This window comes from Camponotus vicinus, unplaced genomic scaffold (genome assembly GCF_025532165.1).
Source record: "Camponotus vicinus isolate PSW18456_S1 unplaced genomic scaffold, iyCamVici1.0 SCAF_11, whole genome shotgun sequence".
Classification (NCBI taxonomy): Eukaryota; Metazoa; Arthropoda; class Insecta; order Hymenoptera; family Formicidae; genus Camponotus; species Camponotus vicinus.
This window is the reverse complement of record NW_028141947.1, coordinates 1932128-1960084: the sequence shown is the minus strand read 5'-3', so window position 1 is coordinate 1960084 and position 27957 is coordinate 1932128. Positions and strand designations below refer to the sequence as shown.

The 27957-nt window shown below is 29.8% G+C and overlaps 1 protein-coding gene across 1 annotated transcript; it reads right to left on the bottom strand.

Moving 5' to 3' along the window:
- Window positions 1-147: 147 nt before the first annotated feature.
- Window positions 148-27957, bottom strand: LOC145961628 (aminopeptidase N-like). Its single transcript, XM_083082055.1, has 12 exons — window positions 27491-27957; window positions 22894-23346; window positions 14378-14558; window positions 12401-12539; window positions 8876-8957; window positions 8040-8392; window positions 6002-6282; window positions 3904-4094; window positions 3365-3700; window positions 3211-3280; window positions 2986-3102; window positions 148-385 (listed from the first exon to the last, which is right to left on the bottom strand). The coding sequence occupies exons 1-12, from the start codon at window positions 27955-27957 to the stop codon at window positions 245-247; spliced, it is 2811 nt and encodes a 936-aa protein (XP_082938181.1). The 3' UTR covers window positions 148-244.

Sequence of the window (27957 nt, the reverse complement as noted above, 5' to 3'; positions counted from 1 at the left end):
ATATATTATAATTATAAATATAATTTACACTTTGCATTACTTCATGTAAATAAGGATATAAAAACATCAGTGCAAATATGAATTGCAGGATAAAATAAATCCTTGTAAATGCATTTAATTATATATTATTAATGCACATAAGCATAAATAATAAATCGATAACTATAAACATTATAAATAGCTATTTTAATGAAAGATATATAGATATATTTGCATCATAATTATTACTTTCATTAAACGGATATTATTGATATTTTACAAAATTCTGAAAGTAATCCTTTTGACTTTTGATTTCGCGAAAACGTGTCTGTATCTTGCTTTGAATATTTAAAATATATTGCTTCATACTTTTGAACTCTTCGACATTTCTACCCATTTTGCTTATCTAAAACAGATTATATCGATATTAATTAGTAGTGAATAGCAACTATCAATTATCAATAAATACTATATTAAATATTATCTCGTATATATATACATATATATATATTATAAACATTTTATTTATAATAATAATCTTAAATATAATTGGAATAAATAATAATTATAGATTATGAAGATTATATTCTCTTCTCAGAATCAAAATTTTAGTTATCCCGAAGAAAAAACGGATTTATAAGTTTGTAAACATTTTAAATTACTATGTCGATTTCTATCCAGGTTTCGTATACTTGTAAAAAATTTGTCAGCAATCGAATAAAGTGATATGAATTTTAAGAAATTAGTAAAGCTCTAAATGTGAAATATAAATTTAAATTTTTCGAACTAGGAAGAGAAAGTGAAATGCGGATGATAGTTATAACCTCAGTTTCAAAGAAAATTAATTTTTCTTTCAAAATAAATCGTTGTACATGGAATACATTTCTTTCCTCGATGCGATACTAAATAACGAAGTCTTAATTTAAGATTTTTATTAAAATAAATAATCCCTAATCCCTATAAAAAAGCGTAGGCGAAAAAATATCGAGATGAAGTTGCTGAAACAAAAATGAAATCATACTCCTATTATACTACGTGTTCTATTACATTATGTGCATAGTGTTGCACCATATTTTATTTAACAATTCTTATGTCTGCAAAGAATGTTTATAAGTAATATTTTATAAGTAATTCTTGACAAATAAAAATTCACAGAATTTATAATTAGCGATTTTAAATATAAAATTAGAAATTTATAAGAGCTACGGCTATCACAGAGAAAATATCATTATATTATAATATTATAATTGTTCTATCTAGCAGGTCATTGCATTAATTGTTGTGTTAACCTATCATTATCACAGTTTTAGTTTAACAAATGACTCATGTAATATTAGAGTATGCTAATCACATTACCTAATAACTCTCTCAATCATATTGAAGAAATATTTCAATTTATTTAACTAACAGCTATTTAACATCTGAAAGCTATAAATTCTCTTTTTAAAATTTATATAAATCTATTTTTTATTAAGATCACTAAAATTTCCAAGTAAAGAAATTCTCTTTCTCTTTTGCTTTCGCTTGCTCCCATGTTCTTTCTCACTCTCTTATTCACTAAAAATTATAATACACTACTAAAAAAAAATAGGGAACACTTTTTGTACCCTAAAAATGGGGCTATTTTTAAACCGCTGAAATTCGTCGAAAAATCATCGTAGACAAAAAAGTATTTTGAAGCTTGAAGCTTTAACTTTAACGTGCAGTTGGTGATTTTAAAAAATTTTTTTATCTTTCTTATCCTGCGCTTTAAAAAAGAACACATTGTTTAGTTCCTTAAAATTATATATTTTTAACACACCGAAACTTGATAAAAAAATTTTTCTCGAGAAATTCAACTAAAATTTCATAAACTACAACATTTTGCCTGAAACGCTTTCTGCTAAAACGCTTTTTTTTAAATTTTCTTACGATTTTTTTGACCGAGTAATACAATTTTGAAAATAAACCAGTATTTTATCGAACTACAGAGTGTCAAAAATACGTAATAAACAAAACAATGTCTTTTTTTGAAGCATAGAACAAGGAAGATAAAAAATTAAAAAAACTAACGATAGCGCGTTAAAGATGAAATTTCAAGCTTCAAAATGCTTTCTTTATTTTTTGTCTACGACAATTTTTCGCCGAGTATCAACATCATATCTAAAAAATGCTGGTTTAATTTCAAAATCGTATTTATTTTTTATATTACTCGGTCAAGAAAAGTCGGAGGAAAATTTTTAAAAAAGCTTTTCGTAGGGAAAATGTAATTTATAGAACTTGAGGTGAATTTCTCGAGAAAATTTTATTGTTAATGTTATATCGTCTTATGTGGCGACTCCCGTGGCGATATCTAATAGATTCTCAGTTAAAGACTTTTTTCTTTTGTCAATCCTCCCCGGTATGCGCACCTCTTTATCTTCGTGCACTCGTCATTACGCAGTAATCACGCGAGTGTCGGGTCGCTTCGTTTTCTAATAAAGTATCGTAACAGAGTTTATTAGCAAAGAATATTTTACTTTATCCCTGACACAATCGTCCCAGCTCCACGGCCCCTTTTATATCACGAGTTAAGTTGCGTGTTAAAAATATATAATTTTAAGGAATTAAACAGTGTATTCTTTTTTAAAACGCAGAATAAGGAAGATAAAAAAATTTTAAAAACCACCAACTGCGCATTAAAGTTTAAACTTCAAGCTTCGAAGCTTTCAAGCTTGCTTTTCTAATTTTTTATCTACGATGATTTTTCGACGAGTTTCGGCAGTTTGAAAATAGCCCAATTTTTAAGGTACAAAAAGTATTCTCTTTTTTTTTTTTTTTGAGAAGTGTATTCTAAAAACAGTATATTTTTGGAAATTAGAAATAAAAATATGGTTATTTTATAAGAGAAATTAGATAACATTAATTTTTGCTTGTCGCTTTGAGATACTGTGACTAAATTAATATATTCTGTATGAAAACAAAAAATATCAACGATTAATAACGGAATATATGTATATTCGATAAAATGATATTCATAAAATTTACCTTTACTTTCACATCTTTCTCTTTCTCTTTCTTATATGAAAACCATGTTATCTTCTTATATTCACTTAATTCATCTTGTAATAGACTAATAAATGTATTTGTTAGGAAGTCGTTTATCTAAAACAGATTATTTTGATTATATTGAACAACAATATTTAATGATAAATTGATGTCGCATCATGGTTATTTATTTTATACATATATATAAACACATGCAATTTTTACCTCTTCGAGTTGATTCGTAGAATAAACATGATTAATAATAACAATAAACGTTGCATACTCGCTAACTTGTCTATAACAGTAAAATAATAAATTTATTGATACACACATAAATTGTTGAATGATAGATATATATTTACGGAGAAAACTGTATTACTTAGGTTTTATATTTTCAAGATTGTGTAATATGAAACTGAGTACTGCAGAATTCTTTGCATGCTTCGCGATAGTAAAAAGAAAATAATTAATATAATGATCGGAAAAATCTTTTAAAAACATAATCGATGTTGTACTATCATTTTTTATTAGATTTAGATAGTCTTTGATAAATTGTGAATCCTCAGGGCAAGAGAGAAATTTTAAAAGTTTAGGTTTAAATTTTTCTTTTCCCAGACGATATACTCCCCACCAAGGAGAAACTTCATTGCTAAGAGAATAGTACAATACTTTTAAACCTTGACAGTATGTCCATTCTTTCCACCATGGCAAAAGCCTGCGAAATTTAACAAAAAACAAATTCTAATATAAATGTTTTGCACATATTAATCTTATATTTTGGTTAAATAATTTAACAAATTATAATTTCATAACATAACATAATAAATTTAAATTTTGATCAAATAATGTAATAAACATTGCACATATATCTACAAAACAATCAAATTAAAATAACCGAGAATATATAAGAAAAATTACGTGTTATTTTCGGGATCTGCGAGATGTCGATTTAAATTATGTTGGGCATTTTCTATGCATATGCGACCATCAAGATTACATGCCCATTTCGCAGCCTCCATTCTTAAACTCTTTGTAAGATCGTGTTCATTAGAAACTTCATTGTATCCAAGTTTGTCAAGCAAATTGTATAATAAGTTACTCATATCCATCTAAATATATAAGTGCATATATATTGTTAATTGATATAAATTTTATATTTTTCGATTCTTGCATTATATTTTGCTATATAAAAAGATACTTTCCGCAATTATATTTTACATGGTTTTATATATAAAGAACGTTCTGCGTTAGTAAAAAGCTGTGAATTTTTTTTATAAAGATATCTATTATATAGCTATACTTATTATATACGTATTTACACACAAATTTGTAACATTTTTTTTATGTGCACATTCACACATGCTTAACACATGTCCATATCATAAAATAAACATACAGAAGTGCATACATTTTATGCATATATTGTAGACATGTAGACATACATTTGGACATTATATGTATAATATAATGCATCAACTTTTAAACTGTTTGTGTATTAAACACATAGATAACTAATATATATGTTTCCTACTAATTTTTTATCTCAAAATTAATGATATTTAAATCGTCATTATGAATATCATGCTGTGATTAAAAATGGTAACAATTTTCAAATTTTTCCCTCTCCAACTTCTTATAATTAGTAGAGGAGACTGGGGACAAAAGTAACATTTTTTGTATTATAGATCACTAATTAATTATCGTTAGAGATATAAAAAAAAAGATTATATTATATGTTAAAAAACTCCACTTATTGCTCTATTATTATACCTGTGTTTCAATCTCAAATGATAGATATTTAAAGAGCTACTATAGTTTCTCGCAAGTACGTTGATTGTTACTTTTATACTGGGACGAAAGTAACATAGTATGGGGATAAAAGTACCAGTTCTTATTTTCGGAAAAATAAAATAAATATGACTTTTTTCAATTTAAGGCAACTTTTATTATAATCTTTTATTAAGCAAGATAACTTTTATTATTTTGTATTATGTTATATTAAAATAAAAAATAAAATAAATATTTACTTTATCATCTTTGAAAAACTTAAAAGAAATAATCTTCGTTAAGCAAAATAATTATAAGTAATATCATAAAATAATTATACTTAATATCACACCAGTTTTCTACTTTTTTAAGTCTAAATAATAGTTTAATTCTAAATAATAGTGTAAAAATTGTATAATAATTACTTATACAAAAGAGATTGATATCTATTCCGAATCACAATTATACGTAATAAGAATCGCTTTTGGTACATTTATTATGGGATCAGCCCTTACATTCTAAGCATTGAAACATGTTACTTTCGTCCACAAAGTGTCGTGTTACTTTTGTCCCCAAACACATTTTTTAAAATAAAAGCATTATAATCTAAATATGATGCAAGACTTAGCCAAATCAACTATAAAAACTCATGAATACATTTTAGAAGAATACACCGGCAAATAATTACGTCAATATATACACTTTAATTAGGCATAGATACAAAAAAACTAAAACAAGAAATACTTAGGTGAATAATGCAAATACACTAATTTCATTCCTGCATGTGCAACTGGCGCGATCGTTCTACAACAATTAGCTAAAAAGGAAGAGATTCGGGGCGTACGCGTTTGACTATATAATATAAAGTATTCAACATATTGTATAGTTTAGTAGGAGGCTTGTTACACTTTCATGACGTTGTTACTTTTGTCTCCGGTCTCCCCTACATACTCTATTCGAATATTAATTTATAAATAGATACTTATCTTTCATCCAAAATATATTTAAAAAAACGTAATCAAACTTTTTTAGCTACATGTATTTTATTGTATGTCTCTTTTTGGAAAGTATATGATAATTATTGTTATAAAAGCGCATAATTTATTAATATATGTAATTTTTGTTAATATATGTAATATTTATTAATTATTAATATATGTAATAATGATTAATAATTATTAATATATGAAATAAGTACGTTTTAGTGCATTTAACATCATTATTGGCAATTTATAATATTTGTTATTACCTTGATGTTAAAATATATTGGTTCCCAAAATAGAAAGATATTGGACAGATATTCCAAAGCTTTGAACATAGGATACCATGCCACGTAGTCTGTTTCTCGTGATAGATATTTCGTAATATTCCAGAATACAGTGGAATTAAGTTGGTTTGTTATCATTAAGTGGAAAGCGTCATCGATAATTTGGGCACGATTCAAAACATGTATTTTCATATAATTTTCAGAATTTAGATAACTTGCAATTCTTCGCCAGTTCTCGATATCGTAATTGACTCGAAAATATCCTACCGATAACAAATAAATTATATAACGATTATAATTCTTTCAGACAATTTTCAATACAAATATCTGTTTTTGTACATTAACCCAGATAAAAAAGGTATCAAAAATTATAAATAAATAGAAAAACAGATTGTAAAATATAAATATAAGATTATTTTGCACTAAAATTGAGTATGTATAATAATTGTACAAAAAATTTTACATAAATATAAATTAACTTTTTAATTATATAAATAATGAACAAATAGCATTATATTATATAATATTATTTGTTTTTATCTATATATTCATATAAAAACATAATCTAAAACTATAATAAAAAAGCTTTTTTATAATCATTAATTATATTTCGTGTTATATAGTGGATTATAAATGGTTTAAAATGTAGCTTAAAATTTACACACAAATGCATGCACACACACACATACGCGCGCGCGCGCACACAATGCTACTTAATACAAAATGTATATATGATCAAAATAATAAAATTGATAATAAAATTGATCTGCAATAGTTTGTAACATGGTAAATAAGTTGATTAAATTATCAAATAATACATTTATTAATTAGATGAAAAGAATCTTATTTTTATATATACAATGCATCTATATGAATTATATCTTACTTTAAATTACATTATGCATTTAAAAAAACTATTTAAGCAAAATAAGAGGAAAGTTTTTGTTGTAGTTAAACTTTAATTAAAATATCCATGTCTAATAATATACAATATCAAAACAAACACAATTTTATTGAAGACTTAAATGCATTGTAAACTCAAAAATTTAATGGAATTCTGAAATTATATATTTAAATTTAACACAGAAGATATATTATTAAATTTACTATACATTTGTAAGAATAAATAACTTTGTTATTCAATATTATACAAAAAGAAGTATATATCTTTTTTGCAAATGATAATGTATTCTCTAAAAATAAATCAATGAAAATATCACTAATTTAAATAATAAAATAAGATTTCATTGACATGAGAATCAACGAGTATTTCATTGACCCCCCCCCCTCCCGCCCCTCTTCAGTGGAAATGTATATTTTTTGTTACTTCATCTTATATCTCACTGATTATGGTCAGTGGAAGTAAATTTCATTGTAAAACTAGTAATCGCTAGTTTGTTCGTTTATCGCTACGATGCGCTATCCCTTTCGTATTTAAGTTTTAGTCGTGAGAAGTAAAGTTTGCAAAAGACGACAGATAAAATTAAAAATATTACTTCGATTTAATTTTTGATACAATCTGAACAGAGGAACTTCAGATATTAAATCGATTTTATAAGTCGGACACAAATAAATGTCCGGCGAATAAACGAAAATGATCCATTCATTATCTATTATATTTAAGACAACAAGTTCTCAACATGCATATAATATAAATAAAATAAAATTTTTAATATAATAAATATAAATAAAATATTACTGATACTGATTCAGACAGTTAATATTACTAATTCTTTCAGTGAAATGTTAGTGATTTACAGTGCTATATTAGTGATTTACAGTGCTGTATTTATAACTGCTATAATATCAGTGATTATTTTCTGTTTTTCAGTAATAGTACACTGATTCACTTTTAGAGAGTAACAGAATAATTATCATTATATTCTACAGTCAATCATTTTGAATATATAACAAGTGAAAACGTTTAGATAATTTAGGAGCTTGTATATAATTAAAATAATATAAAATTTTCATTATATTATAAACATTATAAAGTGTGATAAATTTGTTACATATTTACCAGTTTGTTTTATGTCAAATAGTACCCAGCCATCCTCTTCAAAACCAAAAAGTCTTCCCAATCGTAGAACATCGTTCAATGAAATTTTATATGAATTACCAATATGCGTCTGTGTAGTACACGTTATAGGTACGTTATAATTCACCAACTTATTTAAATTATTTAAATTGTGTGTTGATACCTGTACCCGTTCTACAGAAGAACCATATTTTCGTGTTATTTTCAATACAGGATAATATTTTTGTGATAATATTACTGTCCAAGATTTAATTATCAGCCATATAAGATATAAATTGTTTGCAGATTTTTGTGTAGAAGGATTCTCCATTTCAGCAAAATAGTCAACAGGTTTGCTAAAGTTACAAAATTTGTGCAAAATTTATTGTCAAAGTGTCAAAAAGTATTATGAGCAACATATAAATATTATAAAAACATATAAAATTAACACAATATTAACACAATATATAAAATTGCTACGTTAATTATATTTTTTATTTAGTTGAATTAGTTATATAAATAATTATGTAATTAATCATATGACTTATAGTTTCCATAAATATTTGATATGCTACAGTTTTTAACTATAATTTAACTAGGAATAGCCTAACTTAATTATTTTTAAAAGGTAAGTGTATGTGTAAATTGAAAGTTTATCTTGAATATTTAATGACATTGAAGATAAAGGAAATTGTGTATGGTTAATAATAAAGTATGAAAGATTCGATGTAAGTTGAAATAAAAATAAATATAAAAGACTTTTATGATATATAATCAATCATTCATCATATTTAGTTTTCTGTAGTAGAATAATTATAGTAGTACAGTATATTACTTACTTATCCCTTACATATTTGCGGATACTCTTCCAAAATATTTTTTCAGTAACCGTTTGTTGTAACGAACGAAATACACTGGATCCTACATTTACATAATTTATATCAGAATATAAGATAATAATACTTATAAATTAATAATAATTATAATTATATATATATTTAAATATATTGAGAAAGAAAGATTAACATGTAAATATTAAATATATTTAAAATTATTTTATTATAATGTTTATTTTTAAACATATCTAATTTGGTAAATAAAATAAACTCTATATATATGTACACTACGTGTATATATATGTAATAAATGATTATTAATTATATGTATATATACAGGGTGTTTACAATTCGCAACTGAAATTTTAATAACATATTCCTGAGCAAAGACAGAGACGAAAATTCTGAGAAAAAATCAATAACAGATGACAGGTCGGTAGGTACACATGTAAATATAATTACGAACCCAAGGGCGCGAATTCTACACGATATCATTGGCAAGCTTTGATCGTTTATAACTCAAAAACTATTGTAGCCTCAACATTTTTGCATTAGAATTTTTGTCTCAGTTTTTACTCAGGAATATGTTATTAAAATTTCAATTGCGAGTTGTGGGACACCCTGTATATATGTGTGTGTATGTACAGGGTGTCCCATTTTAAAGGTTCCACCCTCATAACTTTTTTAATTTTGAATGTAGAAAAAAATGTTTCAGACAAAAGTTATATGGCGTGAAGGGGGCCATCAGATGGTGGCAATAATTTGACATTGGAGAGTCATTTGAAGGTCACGTGAAGGTCACCGTCAATTTTTTAAACGGAACTCTCTATTTTTTATTATATATTCTTGTAGCTTATCTTGAGGGCTTTCCAAAACACTATAATAAAATATTTTTCCCTCAAGTACTTTTTGAGTTATGAGGCTTGAAGTAATTTCTTAATCTTACATAAACCATAAAATATCTAGTAAAATATTCGTTTTTCGATTATATTACCTTAAATAATGAGAAGAATCAATTGGTGTAAAGAAAAAACATAGTTGTTTTTAAGAAAAAATATGTAATTTGCAATTAACAATTCCATATTTTTTCTTACAAACAACTGTATATTTTCTTTACACCAATTGATTACTCTCATTATTTTGTACATAAAAGTATTAAGGTAAGATAATCGAGAAATGAATATTTTACAAGATATTTTACGGTTCATGTAAAATTAATAAATGATTTCAAGCCTTATAACTCAAAAAATAATTGAGGGAAAAATATTTTATTAGTGTTTTGGAAAGCCCTCGAGATAAGCTACAAGAATATGTAATAAAAAATAGAAAATTCCATTTACGAAATTGACGGTGACCTTCACGTGACTTTCAAATGACTCTCCAAGGTCAAATCATTGCCATCATCTGATGGCCCCCTTCAAGCGATATAACTTTTGTCTGAAACATTTTTTTCTACAATCAAAATTAAAAAAGTTATGAGGGTGGAACTTTTAAAATGGGACACCTTGTATACAGGGTGATTCTGAACAAACGTTTGTCTTTAAAATATCAAATTCTTGAATGAATTCTAAGACGATTTTTCTTCTTGCAAAATTTTGCCCGGAGCTTAGTTTTTAATCTATAAAGGAAAATAGTTAACTACTTACGGAACGAGTACAAGAGGTAGGCAGGGACGGCGCGATATAGGCGATTACGTGGGGCGCTCGCCGCGATCAGCTGATTGCTATACGCAATGACTGTAACAATCAGTGTGTGTGTGAGAATGTGTACGCACACACACACACACACACACACACACTGATTGTTACAGTCATCGCGTATAGCAATCAGCTGATCACGGCGAGCGTCCCATGTAATCACCTATATCGCGCCGTCCCTGCCTACCTCTTGTACTCGTTCCGTAAATAGTTAACTATTTTCCTTTATAGTTTAAAAACTAAGCTCCGGGCAAAATTTTGCAAGAGGAAAAATCGTCTTAGAATTCATTCAAGAATTTGATATTTTAAAGACAAACGTTTGTTCAGAATCACCCTGTATATATGTATATATATATATACATATATATATATACATAACATATATACATACATATATATACACATATGTAGTTAAATATATCTGCTATATAATTATATACAAGGTGTCCCACTCTAACATTCATACTGTAATAACTCGAAAACATGGCTTTTGGAAAAAATATTTCCAATCAAAGTTGTAGGGTTTGAAGCGGGAAAGAGGATTATATTAGAGAATATTAGTTGGATCTTGGATGTAGATGTCAAAGTCATGTGTAAGTCAATTTAGTTTTTTAAATGAGGCGCTATCTTAATTTATCTATATAAAATGATTCCTCACATTATTCCATGTAAAGGTTATAAGAGTAAGAGCCAAAAATTTAGTGGTTTACGAGATATTTTATACTTTATATGTTGACAATTTTATCTAAATTATAAAATATCTCATGAAATATTCATTTTACAATTATCTTACCTCAATATCTTTATGCACAGAATAATGTGAGAAATTTGCAACATACAGCTACAGCTATATTTTTTTTTTTAAAACAATTACGTGTTTCCTTCATTAATTTTAATTAATTCCTCATATTATTCTCCCCATTGATTGATTTAAATATTGATGTAAGATAATCGAAAAATAAATATTTTACGAGATATTTATGTAAAATTTTGACAATTTAAAGTATAAAATATCTTATAAACTACTCAATTTTTAGATATATTATCCTTATAGCTCTTTATGTGGAATATTATAAAGAATAGTTTCATGTAGACAAATTAAGATAGTCTTATTAGAAAGAACTAAGTTGACCTTAACATGATGTTGACACCTACATTCAAATGGTCCAATATACAGGGTGTCTGGAAACTTTTTGCAGTCCCGAAGTGTGAAGGTATATTGGCTCGAATTAAGAAGGAAGGTCCTATACTATTTTGCGATATTCACAATAATTCACGAAAAATTAATTAAAGAAGATCGGCCAATGCACGTGGCTAGAAGTATGCGGCGGCGAAGGCGGTCTCATTGTAACATAATGGTGGCGCGCAGCGAAGCGGGGAGGGGAGGAACAATGAGTGTGTAGACTTAAGAAATGATTTCAAGCCTCATAACTCGGAAAGTACTTAATAAAAACTAACTCAATTATAATGTTTTGGAAAGCTCTCGAGATGAGCTACAAGAATATGAATAATAAAAAATAGGGGGTTCCATTTAAAAAAATTAAGTTGACTTTCAAATGGCCACTAAATTCGACCTCTAGGTCAAAGTCAAAGTCACCATCAGATGTCCCCCTCGAAACCATATAACTTTTGTTTGAAACATTTTTTCGTATCTTTTAGACTTTACGAGATATTTCGTTGGCAAAGTTAAAATAGAACACCCTGTATATGTATATATATGATGAAATTATTATATATAAAATTAAATTTTTTGTCTGTTATTTTGCTTAACTTTTTCAGCATTCATATTCAAAAATTTACGCACAACCAATTTTTAATTATATTATCATACCTTTAATGTAAAGGGGATTTTCGACAGCACTGTTGAATGATGTATTATAAAGTGATGTATTATATTCAGTATCAAGATGATGGGATTCTTGTTCAAATTGTACCACAAACAAATCTATTACTCGGTTATTTGGGAGAACCTATAGAAAATAATTTTAATGTATTTACTTTGTTAATATTAGATATAACACATAGTAGCAATATGTACTAGGGCTGTTACTTTCTACGTATATGTAAAAAAAAATTTGTTACTTATTCTCTCTCTCCCTCTTTTTCTGTCTCTCCCCCCTCCCTCTCTCCCACCCCATCACTCCCCTCCCTCCCTCCCTCTCTCTCTTTCTCCCCCCTCTCTCTTTGAATATGGAATAAATAATTCAAAAATAATATTAATAATAATAACAAAAATGGTTACACGATATCATTTTTAAATTAAATTTTTCTAGAATTATTTATATCATATAGCAAATATCTCATATAGCAAAATTATCTTATTACATAATTTCCATATGCATACATATGCTTAACTTTATAATAACTTTATATACAGGGTGTTCGGAAATTCAATCGACAAATTTTCAGAGATTATCGGGGGCACCATAAGAATCATTTTTTGCAAATGAACCTGAGGTCGGAAACGTGTCATTACATCGCTACGGCATACGGAGTGTTCGAAAGAGTCGGGACCTCGAAATATCACAAAAAATAGAAGTTTTACAAAAAATTGTTTCAAACAAAAGTTGTAGGGTGTAAAAAGATCTATTTACTGGCGCCATGTGTTTGACCTTGGATGGCGTTGCCAAGGTCACGACAAGGCCACCTTGAATTTTTGAAATGGAACCCTCCACTTTTTATTGCATATTCTTGTAGCCCTTCTCGAGACCTTGGCGACGCCATCCAAGGTCAAACACATGGCGCCAGTAAATAGACCTTTTTACACCCTACAACTTTTGTTTGAAACAATTTTTTGTAAAACTTCTATTTTTTGTGATATTTCGAGGTCCCGACTCTTTCGAACACTCCGTATGCCGTAGCGATGTAATGACACGTTTCCGATCCCAGGTTCATTTGCAAAAAATGATTCTTATGGTGCCCCCGACAATCTCTAAAAATTTGGCGATTGAATTTCCGAACACCCTGTATAATTTATGCAATCTGAATGATAATTTCTGTTTTATTTTATATCAGTGCTGGGATTTACTTGCAACTTTCGGCCAAATTTCTTAGCTTACGCCTACTGTTCCCCTCTTATCGCTCGTGCCGCTCGTAACTAAGGACCGCTCAGAAACGTGCGCGTCACAAATGTAATACGTATGTGTTCTCTATTGTTTATTAATAATAAAAATAATTATCCTATTATTAATTGCGTATATTTTCTGTAACAATTTAAAATATTTGTGTTTTGAAACGTAATTACAATAAAGAGAACTTAGATAGATAGATTGCCACATTACATTTGTGACGCGAACGTTCCTGAGGATTCCTTAGTTACGAGCGGCGCGAGCAGTAAGAGGGGAACAGTAGGCGTAAGCTAAGAAATCTGGCCGAAAATTCCAAGTAAATCCCAGCACTGTTTTATATAATAAAGATGTCGAACAAATGTAATATAATAGTGACTTTGACAAATAAAAGAAACACAAAAATATAAAAATATTTTATCTACGTTTGTTACTTGATAAATATAGCATTTTTTTTTAAATTATCATTTTTCTTTGTAAATATAGAATCTTCGCGTAATATTCTAATTCACAGAAAAAATTTATGCGCTCTGATAAAGCTAAAATTATAAAGAGCTTTTACATTATATATGTATATACATATATCTTTATGTTTAACTCAAACCTTGCTCACTTGCAAACAATATAATAGATATGTATATATATCTCTGCAAACAATATAATAGATATGTATGTATATCTATCATATTATTTGTTATTACAAGTTAGCAAGTTTTGCGTTAAAGAATGATTAAATCAATTACCTTATCGGTGATATATAATTCAAGAAATGCGACAATAGCCTCATTTAATGAAGAGAATAACGACCAAAATGGATTTTCATAATAAAGACATTCCTGTACTACTTTGTCGGCTATGAAGTGAGCAACTTTAATTTTACTCGCAACAGAATCGACATTCTCAATGTAGGTAACATCTGCTTCTCTGAAAATTAAAAAAAATGTTTGATAGAAAGCTTATTACTGTTAATAATTTTAGATTATTACTGTTAAAATGTTTTGTGCTTGCGAATTTAATATAATTAAATAATTCTATAAATTAAGATATTAATTATATATTAATGTTTTATAATGTCTGCCCGTATGAATGACTCACCACGAAATAATACGATATTTATTTTATATATATATATATATATATAAAGTAAATATCGTATTATATATATATATATATATATATATATATATATATATATATATATATATATATGACAAAGAGCTCAGATAACAAAATAGCTTGTATCTTTGAAGATATTAGTCTTAGGACCCATGTTAATTAGACCTTTTCTTCTTGTTTTGATCAATATTACCTGCTATCAAAATATGTGACCCTTTTTTTTCAACACCCTGTATATATATATATATATATGTATATACAGGGTGTTGAAAAAAAAGGGTCACATATTTTGATAGCAGGTAGTATTGATCAAAACAAGAAGAAAAGATCTAATTAACATGGGTCCTAAGACTAATATCTTCAAAGATGCAAGCTATTTTGTTATCTGAGCTCTTTGTCATTTTCTTATTAGTCGTGTCATCTTTAGAATGTAATGAACAAAGGAGTAGGGGAGAGTGGGGTACAATGGGGATATCTTTTTTCTAGGTGCCTTAAAAAATAAAAAATAAACAAAGAGAGATAAAGAAACAATTTTTATTTTAATATGAAATGTAATCATTTATCTTCCATAAAAAAACTGAAGTAAAGAAACTGAATGTATGATAACAAAATGAAAACTTTTTTTTTACAAAAAACAAAAAATTTTAATGCTGACTCAGCATTAGAGGAGGTGCTCTATGTGATTGCCATTCACTCTCACGCATCTTTCAGCCCTACGTCTTAGAGAATCACGCACTCTCTCAAATACACCTGAAGATGACACGACTAATAAGAAAATGACAAAGAGCTCAAATAACAAATCTTGTATCTTTGGAGATATTAGTCTTAGGACCCATGTTAATTAGACCTTTTCTTCTTGTTTTGATCAATACTACTTGCTATCAAAATATGTGACCCTTTTTTTTCAACACCCTGTATATGTTTTTTAAATTTGATCGGTAAGGAATATGAAAACTTTAATATAATACGTTATTTAATTTTGTTTTTAATTTATAATTTTTAATTTTGTGATTATAAAAAATATATATATATATATATATATATATATATATATATATATATATACCATGGCGCTTTCGGTGAAAATGTTTTAAACAAAAATTGTATGGTTTTAAGGGGGCCATAAGACGGTGTCATTGGTTTGACCTTGAAAAGTCATTTGAAAGTCACGTGAAGATCACCTTCAATTTTTTAAATAGAACTTCCTATTTTTTATTGCATATTCTTATAGCTTATCTCGACAGCTTTCCAAAACACTATAATAAAGTATTTTTTTATTGAGTACTTTTCGAGTTATGAGGCTTGAAATAATTTCTTAATCTTACATAAACCATAAAATATCTAGTAAAATATTCGTTTTTCGATTATATTACCTTAAATAATGAGAGGAATCAATTGGTGTAAAGAAAAAACATAGTTGTCTTTAAGAAAAAATATGTAATTTGCAATTAACAATTCCATATTTTTTCTTACAAACAACTGTATATTTTCTTTACACCAATTGATTACTCGCATTATTTTGTAAATAAAAGTATTAATGTAAGATAATCGAAAAATGAATATTTTACAAGATATATTACGGTAAAATTAATAAATGATTTCAAGCCTTATAACTCAAAAAATACTTGAGGGAAAAATATTTTATTAGTGTTTTGGAAAGCCCTCGAGATAAGCTACAAGAATATGCAATAAAAAAATAGAGAGTTCCGTTTAAGAAATTGACGGTGACCTTCACGTGACCTTCAAATGACTCTCCAAGGTCAAATCATTGCTACCATCTGATGGCCCCCTTCAAGCCATATAACTTTTATCTGAAACATTTTTTTCTACAATCAAAATTAAAAAAGTTATGAGGGTGGAACTTTTAAAATAGGACACCCTATATATACACATATATATATACTTTTATATATACATACATACACATATATACTTACACACACATACACACGCGCGCGCGCGCGCATATATATGAGGCATTCTTTCTGTACGGAAGACCCCCTGCTGTCCAAAATTAGTTTCACTTAAAAGAGGTCTATAACAGCTCAAATTAAAGGTCTTGAGCTCTACTTTCCAAATATGAGTGGCAAAATTGATTTTACACTATGGCGGCTCCAATATGGCGGTCGAAACCACGTGACTTAGATTTTTTTGCGAAAATGTGACTATAAAATCGCTTGAATAGGTCCGATTGAGGTCTATAAGGGCTCAAATGAAAGATCTTGTACTCTACTTTCTATACATATGTGGCGAAGTTGACTTCACGCTATGGAAGATTCAATATGGTGGCCGAAACCACGTGACGTTGACTTATTTTCAGATAATGGATGTAATACTTTCAAATTACATATGATCAAACTATAAAAAGTATCTGAATTGAAAGTCCCAAAATATTGGTCCGAAATTATAGTTCCCAAAATATTTGTCCCAAATTACAGGTCCCAAAATATTTGTCCCAAATTATTGCAGGGCCTGTAAGGTAAGGACAAAATGTTCGAATGAGATATATAACTCCCAAAATATTATGGCAAAATGTAGGTCTGAATAAAAATAAATAAAAATAAAAATTTAAAAAACAAGCTTTTATTTATTGAACTAAAAAATAGAAAATAATTTTCTTTACCGAGCCACCTATGTGTGACTATACATAGAAGCTTGGGGCGCTCAGGTTTTAAATGATTAAGAAACTGGATTTTTTTTGCTTGGAACATTTTGCTCCAAACATTAAAACTTGTAAAAATGTCTCTTAGTTTATCGTATTCTGCTCGTCAAACCCTTTCATTTGATTCCCATGTCAATGGGGTTGTAAAGAATATGATAGTCCGCCATTTTGTAACGGCCGCCATCTTGGATTTACTAGTATATTGAATGTACTATATTGTATTGTCATCTGAACCAAAGCTGTGTGCAAAATTTCAGCATGATCGGATATCGGGAAGTGTTCGAAAAATCGATCGCCATATTTGTCCCTCACAGACAGACAGACAGACAGACAGACAGACAGACAGACAGACAGAAATCGAAGTTAAATAAAAGCTTGTAAAATTCTTTATGACAAATACTGGACCCACAATGGTCGGCCCAAAGCAGCAGTAGTAAACTGTAGACCCAAATTAAGGTTATGAAATGTTTAATAATAAATATTAGAGTATTCTCATAAATTGGTACAAAATTAATACATCTTTTCTATATCTTTTCTATTCGATAGTATACAGGGTGATCCAGAACAAACGTTTGTCTTTAAAAAAATAAATTGTCGAGTCTATTCTAAGACGATTTTCCCTTTACCAAAATTGTCTACGAGGCTTAGTTTTTAAATTATTAAATAAAATAGTTTGCGAATTACGGAACGAGTACAAGAGGTAGACAGGGACGGCGCAATTCACCGTCCGATACAGGCGATCATGTGGGGCGCTCGACGCGATCAGCTTATTGCTGCACACGATGAGTGTAACAATCAGTGTGTGTGTGTGTGTGGTGTATTTATGCACGCGTATCCACACATGCACCGTACTCTCTCTCTATCTCTCTCTCTCTCTCTCTCTCTCTCTCTCTCTCTCTCTCTCTCTCTCTCTCTCTCCCTCTTTCTCTCTCACTCTCTCACTCACTCACTCACTCACTCACTTATTCTTACCTTAATAATGAGATTCTTCATACTGCTGATAAATAGCAGTGCCCAGTGTGTTGCACGATAATAATCGTCGTCGACGAGACGTCGTTTCTTCAACACGCAGTCTGACGTCAAATAAGCGAAGTTTTTTCTTTCATCACTTTCGAAACTTTTACAAAGTACTAGCGCCTCTAGCGCTGCCAAACATAAACGTGTAGCATTACGCGCTAGTACTAACCTGACCTGCTTGTCGTCGGTCGTCGCGTCGCGCGCTTTGCATCGAGTATCGCGTTCTGTTAACGCGTTTCTTTAAGTGTGTAATTAATAATTAAATGCGTTAACCGTTTATTAAATTCGTACCGTAACCGTTGGTAAATTCCTCCTTTTATCAATCGTGAGTGATTAAGTGCGCGAGTAAATTTGTAAAAGTGTCGAAAGTGATGAAAGAAAATACTTCGCTTATTTGACGATGTGTCAGACTGCGTGTTGAAGAAACGATGTCTCGTCGACGACGATTATTATCGTGCAACACACTGGGCACTGCTATTTATCAGCAGTATGAAGAATCTCATTATTAAGGTAAGAATAAGTGAGTGAGTGAGTGAGTGAGAGAGTGAGAGAGAAAGAGGGAGAAAGAGAGAGAGAGAAAGAGAGAGAGTACGGTGCATGTGTGGATACGCGTGCATAAATACACCACACACACACACACACACTGATCGTTACACTCATCGTGTGTAGCAATCAGCTGATCGCGTCGAGCGCCCCACATGATCGCCTGTATCGGACGGTGAGTTGCGTTGTCCCTGTCTACCTCTTGTACTCGTTCCGTAATTCGCAAACTATTTTATTTAATAATTTAAAAACTACGCCTCGTAGACAATTTTGGTAAAGGGAAAATCGTCTTAGAATAGACTCGACAATTTATTTTTTTAAAGACAAACGTTTGTTCTGGATCACCCTGTATATAACGCCCGCTTAATAGCGTATGCCAGTTCACTAGTAAATTGCGCCGGATAGGGTAAATAGGAACCTCTCGAGCAATACTCATAATGTATATGAAAAGCATTATAATTATTATAGTTTTTCTTGTTAACATATATTTCGCAGCAAATTTATCACCACTCTTTTTCAAGGCTATCCAACCAGTCTTTTTCAAGACTATCCATTCTGTTTCAAGACTGTCAACCAGTCTTTTTGAAGACTATCCAACCAGTCTTTTTCAAGGCTATTCAACCAGTCTTTTTCAAGACTATCGACCAATCTTTTTAACTGTCTACAGTTAAAATTCAAGAAATATTATCAATAATTAATATTTTGATCATGTCCTCTAACAGTATTCGTCATTCTGATAGATGCAGCAATCCGTACGGCCTTTCCGGTCATAAAGGAAATAATTTGAGACCATTATCCAAGAGCTTACGTGATTCATTTCCCAATCTCTCTACTTATGCTAAAATTTGCAGTGATTGTAGAAAACAAAATGGTCGTAAAAATAGCATATGTTCACTTCCTTTGAACTCGGCATGCAGTGATTTATCACAATCTGTTGATCATGATATGGATGTAGATAACTCAATGGCCAATAGTTCAACAACCTCTCCTTCACCAAGAGAAGTTGAACTGGAAGATATGCTGAATGGTTTGAAAGAAAAATTCTCGATGCTAGAAATTACTGACCCTTTAAGATTGCGCATCCTTACAATCGCTCCAGAAACATGGAGTGTCAATAAATTAGCCAGGAGTTCAATTGCAGCTGGAAATTTGCAAAAAAAGCTAAAGAGTTAAAAGCCTCTGAAGGCGTATTAGCAGATACAACAGCAAAGAAAGGTAGAGCATTGAAGAACGTTTCAGTGCAAAAAATTATCGATTTCTATGAAGATAATAGCAGAATCATGCCTGGCGTGAAAGATGTTGTGTCTGTAAAAAATGATAATGGTCGCTCTTTAATTCAGAAACGTCTGCTTCTTTTAGACTTGAAAGGACTTCACACGACTTTTACAGAAACTCATTCAGAATTTCCTGTGAGTTTCAGTAAGTTTGCTCAATTGCGACCGAAACATTGTATTCTCGCAGGTGCCAGTGGGACTCATTCTGTATGCGTTTGCACTATCCATGAAAATTGTAAGCTTCTCTTAGATTCCATCGATATCGCGAAACTTACCGCCAGTTCAAACTATCCAATAGTTGATTACAAAGATTGTTTGCAAGAAATAACATGCAAAAAATCTTATGACAAGTGCTTTTTAGGTGAATGTGATAAATGCTCTAACGTAAAAAATTTTACCAAGTATTTGCAAGATTTATTAGATGAAAGTAACATTTTTGAAGTTCAATTTAGTGCATGGACAGCAACTGATAGGTCAACTTTAGTGACTCAAATTCTTTCCTCGACAGATTTTGTAGAAGAACTATGTAATAAATTGGTTGTTTTAAGACCCCATTCATTTATTACAAAAAAACAAACACAGTTTTTCGAAACTATTAAAAAGAATTTGAAACAAGGGGAAGTGTTGATTGTTCTGGATTTCTCTGAAAACTATGTTGTTCAAGACGCATCACAAGCATTCCATTTCAACAACGACCAGTGCACAATATTCCCAGTAGTTTATTACTATATGCAAAATTCAGAGGTAACGCACAAAAGTCTGATATTTTTGTCTGATAGTACGAAACACGATACGGCTGCGGTATATACTATTCAAAAGATATTAGTACCGTATCTCAGAAACAACCATAAAGCTAAAAAACTCATTTATTTCAGTGATGGTGCAAAGCAAAATTTTAAAAACAAGTATCAGATGAATAATTTGATACGTCATGAAGAAGATTTTGGCATTAAAGCTGAATGGCACGTACACGCTGCAGCACATGGTAAAGGTGCTTCGGACGGCGTTGGGGCACTATTTAAAAGAGAAGCTGCGCGACATAGTCTCTTGTGTAAACCAACGGAAGCAATTTTAACATCACAAAAACTGTTTGAGTGGTCTAAAACAAAGTTTAAGAATGTTATAACAACCTTTTATTATAGTGAACAGGATCATAAAAAGACGAGCCGCTTTCTCAATAAAAGGTTTAGCAGTGCTTTATCTGTTCCTCAGATTATGAAAAACCATGCTTTTTTAGTGCAAAATAAAAAGTTATTAATCAAAAGGTTTTCAAGTGATGAAAATGCTTTAGAACTGCAGTATTCATGAGCTCTTCAAAATTACAAACAGATGTAAACTTATACCACATATTTTGCAACCAAGTATTTGGGCCCAATATTTGAAAAATATAACTTTAATCCAAACTTCTCAAGAGAAATGTTTAAAACAAAAACGATAGAAGGTTGCCACATTGAAGAAAACTTTTGTGCTAAAGAATCCAATTTTATGTAACCTGGAAGTATTATTGCCATATTTTTGAAAACAATAAACAAAAAATGGTTTCGGCCACCATATTGAATCTCCCATAGCGTGAAGTCAACTTCGCCACATATGTATAGAAAGTAGAGTACAAGATCTTTCATTTGAGCCCTTATAGACCTCAATCGGACCTATTCAAGCGATTTTATAGTCACATTTTCGCAAAAAAATCTAAGTCACGTGGTTTCGGCCGCCATATTGGAGCCACCATAGTGTAAAATCAATTTTGCCACTCATATTTGGAAAGTAGAGCTCAAGACCTTTAATTTGAGCTGTTATAGACCTCTTTTAAGTGAAACTAATTTTGAACAGCAGGGGGTCTTCCGTTCAGAAAGAATGCCTCATATATGTATATATACATACATACATACATACATACATACATACATATATATATATATATATATATATATATATATATATATATACACACACACATATACATATACATATACATATATATATATATATATATATATATATATATACAGGGTGTCCTAGACCACCCGTACACCCCTTTTCTTTCAAAAACTAAGCATTTTAGAGAAAAACGTTTACGACAAAAATTGTATGGTTTTGAGGGGAACATAAGATGGTGTCATTGGTTTGACCTTGGATGGCATCGTTAAGGTGAGGTCAAGGACACCTTTAATTTCTTAAATGGAACCTCCTACTTTTTATTGCATATTCTTATAGCTTATGTCGAGAGCTTTCCAAAACACTATAATAAAGTATTTTTTCATCAAGTACTTTTCGAGTTATAAGGCTTGAAATAATTTCTTAATTTTACATAAACCATAAAATATCTAGTAAAATATTCATTTTTCGATTATCTTACCTTAATACTTTTATGTACAAAATAATGAGAGGAATCAATTGGTGTAAAGAAAACACAAAATTGTTTCGAAAAAAAATGCCATCCAAGGTCAAACCAATGACACCATCTTATGTTGCCCTCAAATCCATACAATTTTTGTCGAAAACGTTTTTCTCTGAAATGCTTAGTTTTTGAAAGAAAAGGGGTGTACGGGTGGTCTAGGACACCCTGTATATATATATATATATACATATATATATATATATATATATATACACATATATATATATATACATATATATTTTTAATTACCTATAAATAACAAGGCCCAGATTTATGATGCTCTCGTTTTCCGGAAAATCCGCAATTGCAATATGATTTATTTGCCAAGGTTTATTCAGGCGTTTCCATTTACCAAATAAGTATAGAGTTATATTTTGAGCAATTTCGTGTGCAAATGCGCAGTGTATTCTACACCACATATTAACTTTTACCTTACTTTCACTTGGACCAGGCATGAGAGATAAATTAGTCCGGTTAACAAATACAAAATAATTAGGCCTTACAAACGTAGTACGAAAATGTGTTATCATCGTCATATTTTTATCATTCATTTCCATTTTTCGTATCGGTATATTTGATAAAACACTATAATTTTGATAATGTTCTATAATAATATTATAGGCGGGCAACGTGAACACAGTAAATTTGAGCAAATTTGGAATCATGTGTCGGGTCCCAATATTACCAACGTATGTTACGAACCTATCACATTTAGAAATATGAATTAACGATAATAAATTTTCGACAATTACATAGAAATATTAAAAATTGAATAAAAAGAAGATATACGGATGCAATTTATATATAAGAATAATATATATAAAAAATTATGGCATAGAGTTCTTCTTACTCTTTTGATCTATATCTTGTATAACATTACGTAATCTAATAATAATTTTGATAGTATTTTGACATTAGTAACACGTAATGGTCATGAAATGTTTACTTTAGGACATACAGGTACAAAATAAATAATTAATATTTAATCGTTAATATTTTAGTATCAAAATTATAAATTTCAATAAAATTAAAATAAAAAAATATTTCGTTCAATAAAATTAAAATAATTTTCAATATTACACAGTATTAGAACAATAACTTCTTTTAATTGATTTTAATTACTACATTGTGATTATTGACATAGATAAATTACCTGCATTTGATGCATTCCATACATAATTTTATACATGTTAAAGAAACTGCATATTTTAGTAATAATTTGTTAAATGAATCATATATATGTTTTTAGTTGGGCGATTCTTCCAAAAACGATCATGCTTCGATTTGAGTCAAATTTTATAAATAAGTTCCTTTTAGGTACAAAAGAAGTATACGAAAAGGATTTTTGGCGACTCGAAAATTGAGGCCCTTTTTCGTAAAATGAATATTACCTTTAGACAACTTGTTCGAAACGGTAAATATCTAGAAAAACGGCAACCTCACCATTGACCTTGGCTTTGACATATGTGATCAAGATCATGACCCTGAGTAACCTTCAATAAGTTTTAATTGATGGTGCAAACCTATGTAAAACCTTACTTAATAATATAATCTTAATAAATACTCTTAATAAATAATCTTAATAAATAATCTTAATAATTACTTAATAATAACCTATATGAAACCGTACAATAATAGACCTCGTTTCGCGCTGACTCAGCGGTGATGTGGTGTGGACCTCGCTTCGCGTGGAAAGTTGCAAACCTACGTAGAACCGGTAAACCTGCATAAAAGGGGACCCTGCTCGTATGACTTTGACCTTGACATATGTTGTCAAGATCATCCTCTTGGGTAACATTCCTAAAGTTTTAGCCGTCGGTCATTGTTTATTAAAAAGTTATAGACAAAAAAAGTTTTATTAATTTCACAAATTTATGTGTACACACACACACACGCGCGCGCGCAGTGGATGCAAGGGAGGGCCTTCGGCCCCCCCTTCCGCAACCACCCCGCCGGTAGGGGCCGCATTGCGAAGAGTTCAATCCCAATGGATATATGCTGTAAGTTGTAAAGCGAGGTCCACCTTGCCTACTAGCGGGGTGGTTGCGGGAGGGGGGGCCGAAGGTGATGTGGTGTAGACCTCGCTTCGCATGGAAAGTTACAAACCTATGTAGAACCTTACAAATTATCCTCAATAATAGACCTCGCTTCGCGCTGACTCAGGGATGGTGTGGGGTGGACTTTGCTTGGCATAGAAAGTTACAAACCTATGTTAATCGTATAACAATAAACCTCACAATGTACTGACTGCAGTGATTGTGTAGACTGAGGCTCATTTCGCTTCGCGATATTTTAAAATTAGTTGAGAAACACGCATTTATACACATCACTCATTACTGGCCAACTGACTCGGAATATTATGATCCAAAATAACTCAAGTAATGTAAACAATATAATACAATATATATGTAGTAACCAAAATAATCAAGAATATGACCATGACAATATATAGCAAAGTCATTTCGAACAAGCTGTCTAAAGGTAATATTCGCTTTTACGAAAAAGGACTTAAAAAATGCCTTAATTTTCGAGTCGCCAAAAATCCTTCTCGTATACTTCTTTTGTACCTAAAAGAAACCTATTTACAAAATTTGACTCAAATCGGAGCATGATCGTTTTCAGAAGAACAGCCCTTATATATATATATATATATATATATATATATATATATATATATATATATATATATATACCTATACATATATAAGGGCTGTTCTTCCAAAACAGCCGGAACGTCCAGGGTGGCCCCGGTTCCGACCAGACTTTGGGATCTTATAGGAAATTTAATTCTGAACAAAAAATTTCATATAAACATGGGTCGAAAAATGCTTCCTTAAAAAGTTATCGTTCAAAAATCTCTCAAATCGTGATTATTTTACACATTTTTCCAAATATCATGGAAGATATGTGTCTTTTAACAAAAAGTACCGAAACAAAAGTTGTAGAAAATTAAATTATCTTTCAAATGAGATGAAAATGATTGTTATACGTTTCACAGGCGCGTGTTCGGTTATTTTATAAGAGCGGTGTTCTCGAAACTTCTGGAAATCTTGAGAACGCGATGTCGAGTCGTGAGGAGGTGATTTTTATTGTTTTGTATTAGAATTTGACTGTCGTTCGAGTTCTTAAATTTCTGACTGTTTGCATGGTAGAGAGAATACATACAATAGTCAAATTCTCATACCCGTGTTACGGATTTTATCGTAATTGATTTAACGCACAAGTTAATGCAGAAGATTCGCTTTGACTGTGCTTAATGATATTTTGAACAGTATTGTTTAAATCAATTATTATAGGAGAATGAAAGAAAGAGTAGAAGGCGAAAAGAAAATGAAATAAAAAGAAGCTTAATAAATTATTTGAAAAAAAGACGAAAAAATTAAAAAATAAAAATCTTTTTTTAATAAAAATAAAATAATTTTTGAGCGATAACTTCTTAAGGAAGCATTTTTCGACCCATGTTTATATGAAATATTTTTACAGAATTAAATTTCCTACAAGATCCCGAAGTCTGGCCGGAACATTTGGGGCCACTCTGTATATACAGGGTGATTCTGAACAAACGTTTGTCTTTAAAATATCAAATTCTTGAATGAATTCTAAAACGATTTTTCCTCTTGCAAAATTTTGCCCGGAACTTAGTTTTTAAACTATAAAGGAAAATATTTAACTACTTACGGAACGAGTACAAGAGGTAGGCAGGGACGACGCGATATAGGCGATTACGTGGGGCACTCGCCGCGATCAGCTGATTGTTATTCGCGATGACTGTAACAATCAGTGTGTGTTTGAGAATGTGTACGCGCGCGCGCAAGCACACACACACACACACACACACACATACACACACACACTGATTGTTACAGTCATCGCGTATACCAATTGGCTGATCGCGGCGAGTACCCAACGTAATTGCCTATATCGCGCCGTCCCTTCCTACCTCTTGTACTCGTTCCATAAGTAGTTAACTATTTTCCTTTATAGTTTAAAAACTAAGCTCCAGGCAAAATTTTGCAAGAGGAAAAATCATTAGAATTCATTCAAGAATTTGATATTTTAAAGACAAACGTTTGTTCAGAATCACCCTGTATATATATATTTATATTTAATTGTATATATAAAGTGTTTATGAAAATTGAGTGATTGTTCATGATCTAATCAAATTTTGTTAGTGACTTCTATGAAATATATGAACAAAAAAATTCATATAAACTTCATACAAATAATTTATACATGTGTCTGGAAATGTTTTCGTTCCGAATTATTATAACTTTTAAAAAAATTTTTTAGATCTGTGTCATCAGCTATATATATTATAGATTAATTTCATGTTAGAAATGCTTCTTTAATAGGCTTCATTAAATATTAATAATGATTTCCTAAAGTTTGTTATTAGTAAACAGTGTAAAAATGAAATATTTGCCAAAATTTTAAATTTCAAATAAGCAAGTTCTATGAAAACAAACATAAATCTTTCAGAATTGTATTATTTAGATTTTGAAAACAATTCAAGACACTACCAGAATATTTGAATTCGTCCGACTGTTGACGATAAAATATTGTATAAGACGTGCATTATTACTGATTTAATTAAATTGATTTTTATTTGCAGTTTATATTCATTTTAAAAATAATGATAATGATAATAATAATAAATTGCAAAATACATTTGTTACTAAAATCTTAAGAAGCATATAATTAGGAATGGAAACTTTTCAGATAGGCACATATATATATAAGTCTTTTCTTAGAAAGCACTTTTTAATAAATAGAATGCTGTACCAGGATTGTGTCTTCCTGTAATTACTACATATTTAATATTTTAACAGTTTAACAGTTAACTTACCATTGTTGTTCATCTTTTTTATAAAATCTTTTTAGGCCTGCATCATTATTCATATTATAGGTTAATTTTATGATGTAATCTCCCGGCAATACATTATCCAGAAATATATATTCGGTAATGTTCATCTCATTATCATAAGAAGGTTTGACCAGTTTATAAACGATCATTTCTCCATCCGAAGTAAATTTTAATGGATCATTAATCATTATTATATCGTTAACACGTCTTACGTCGAAATACAATAGTATTCTTGGAATTGATTGTGTTATCTCAATACTCATATTACAGTTGCCGACAAAAGTATCCTCTTTAATATATGATGTAAGAATGATGTTATATTGTTTCGGTTTTATATACATTGATTGCCATTTCATGTTATCTTCGGATAGTTTAGTTATCTGGTAATCCATTGAAAAGACCGATACGATGATTGTTAAACAGCTACATAATAATAGTTTGACAAACAT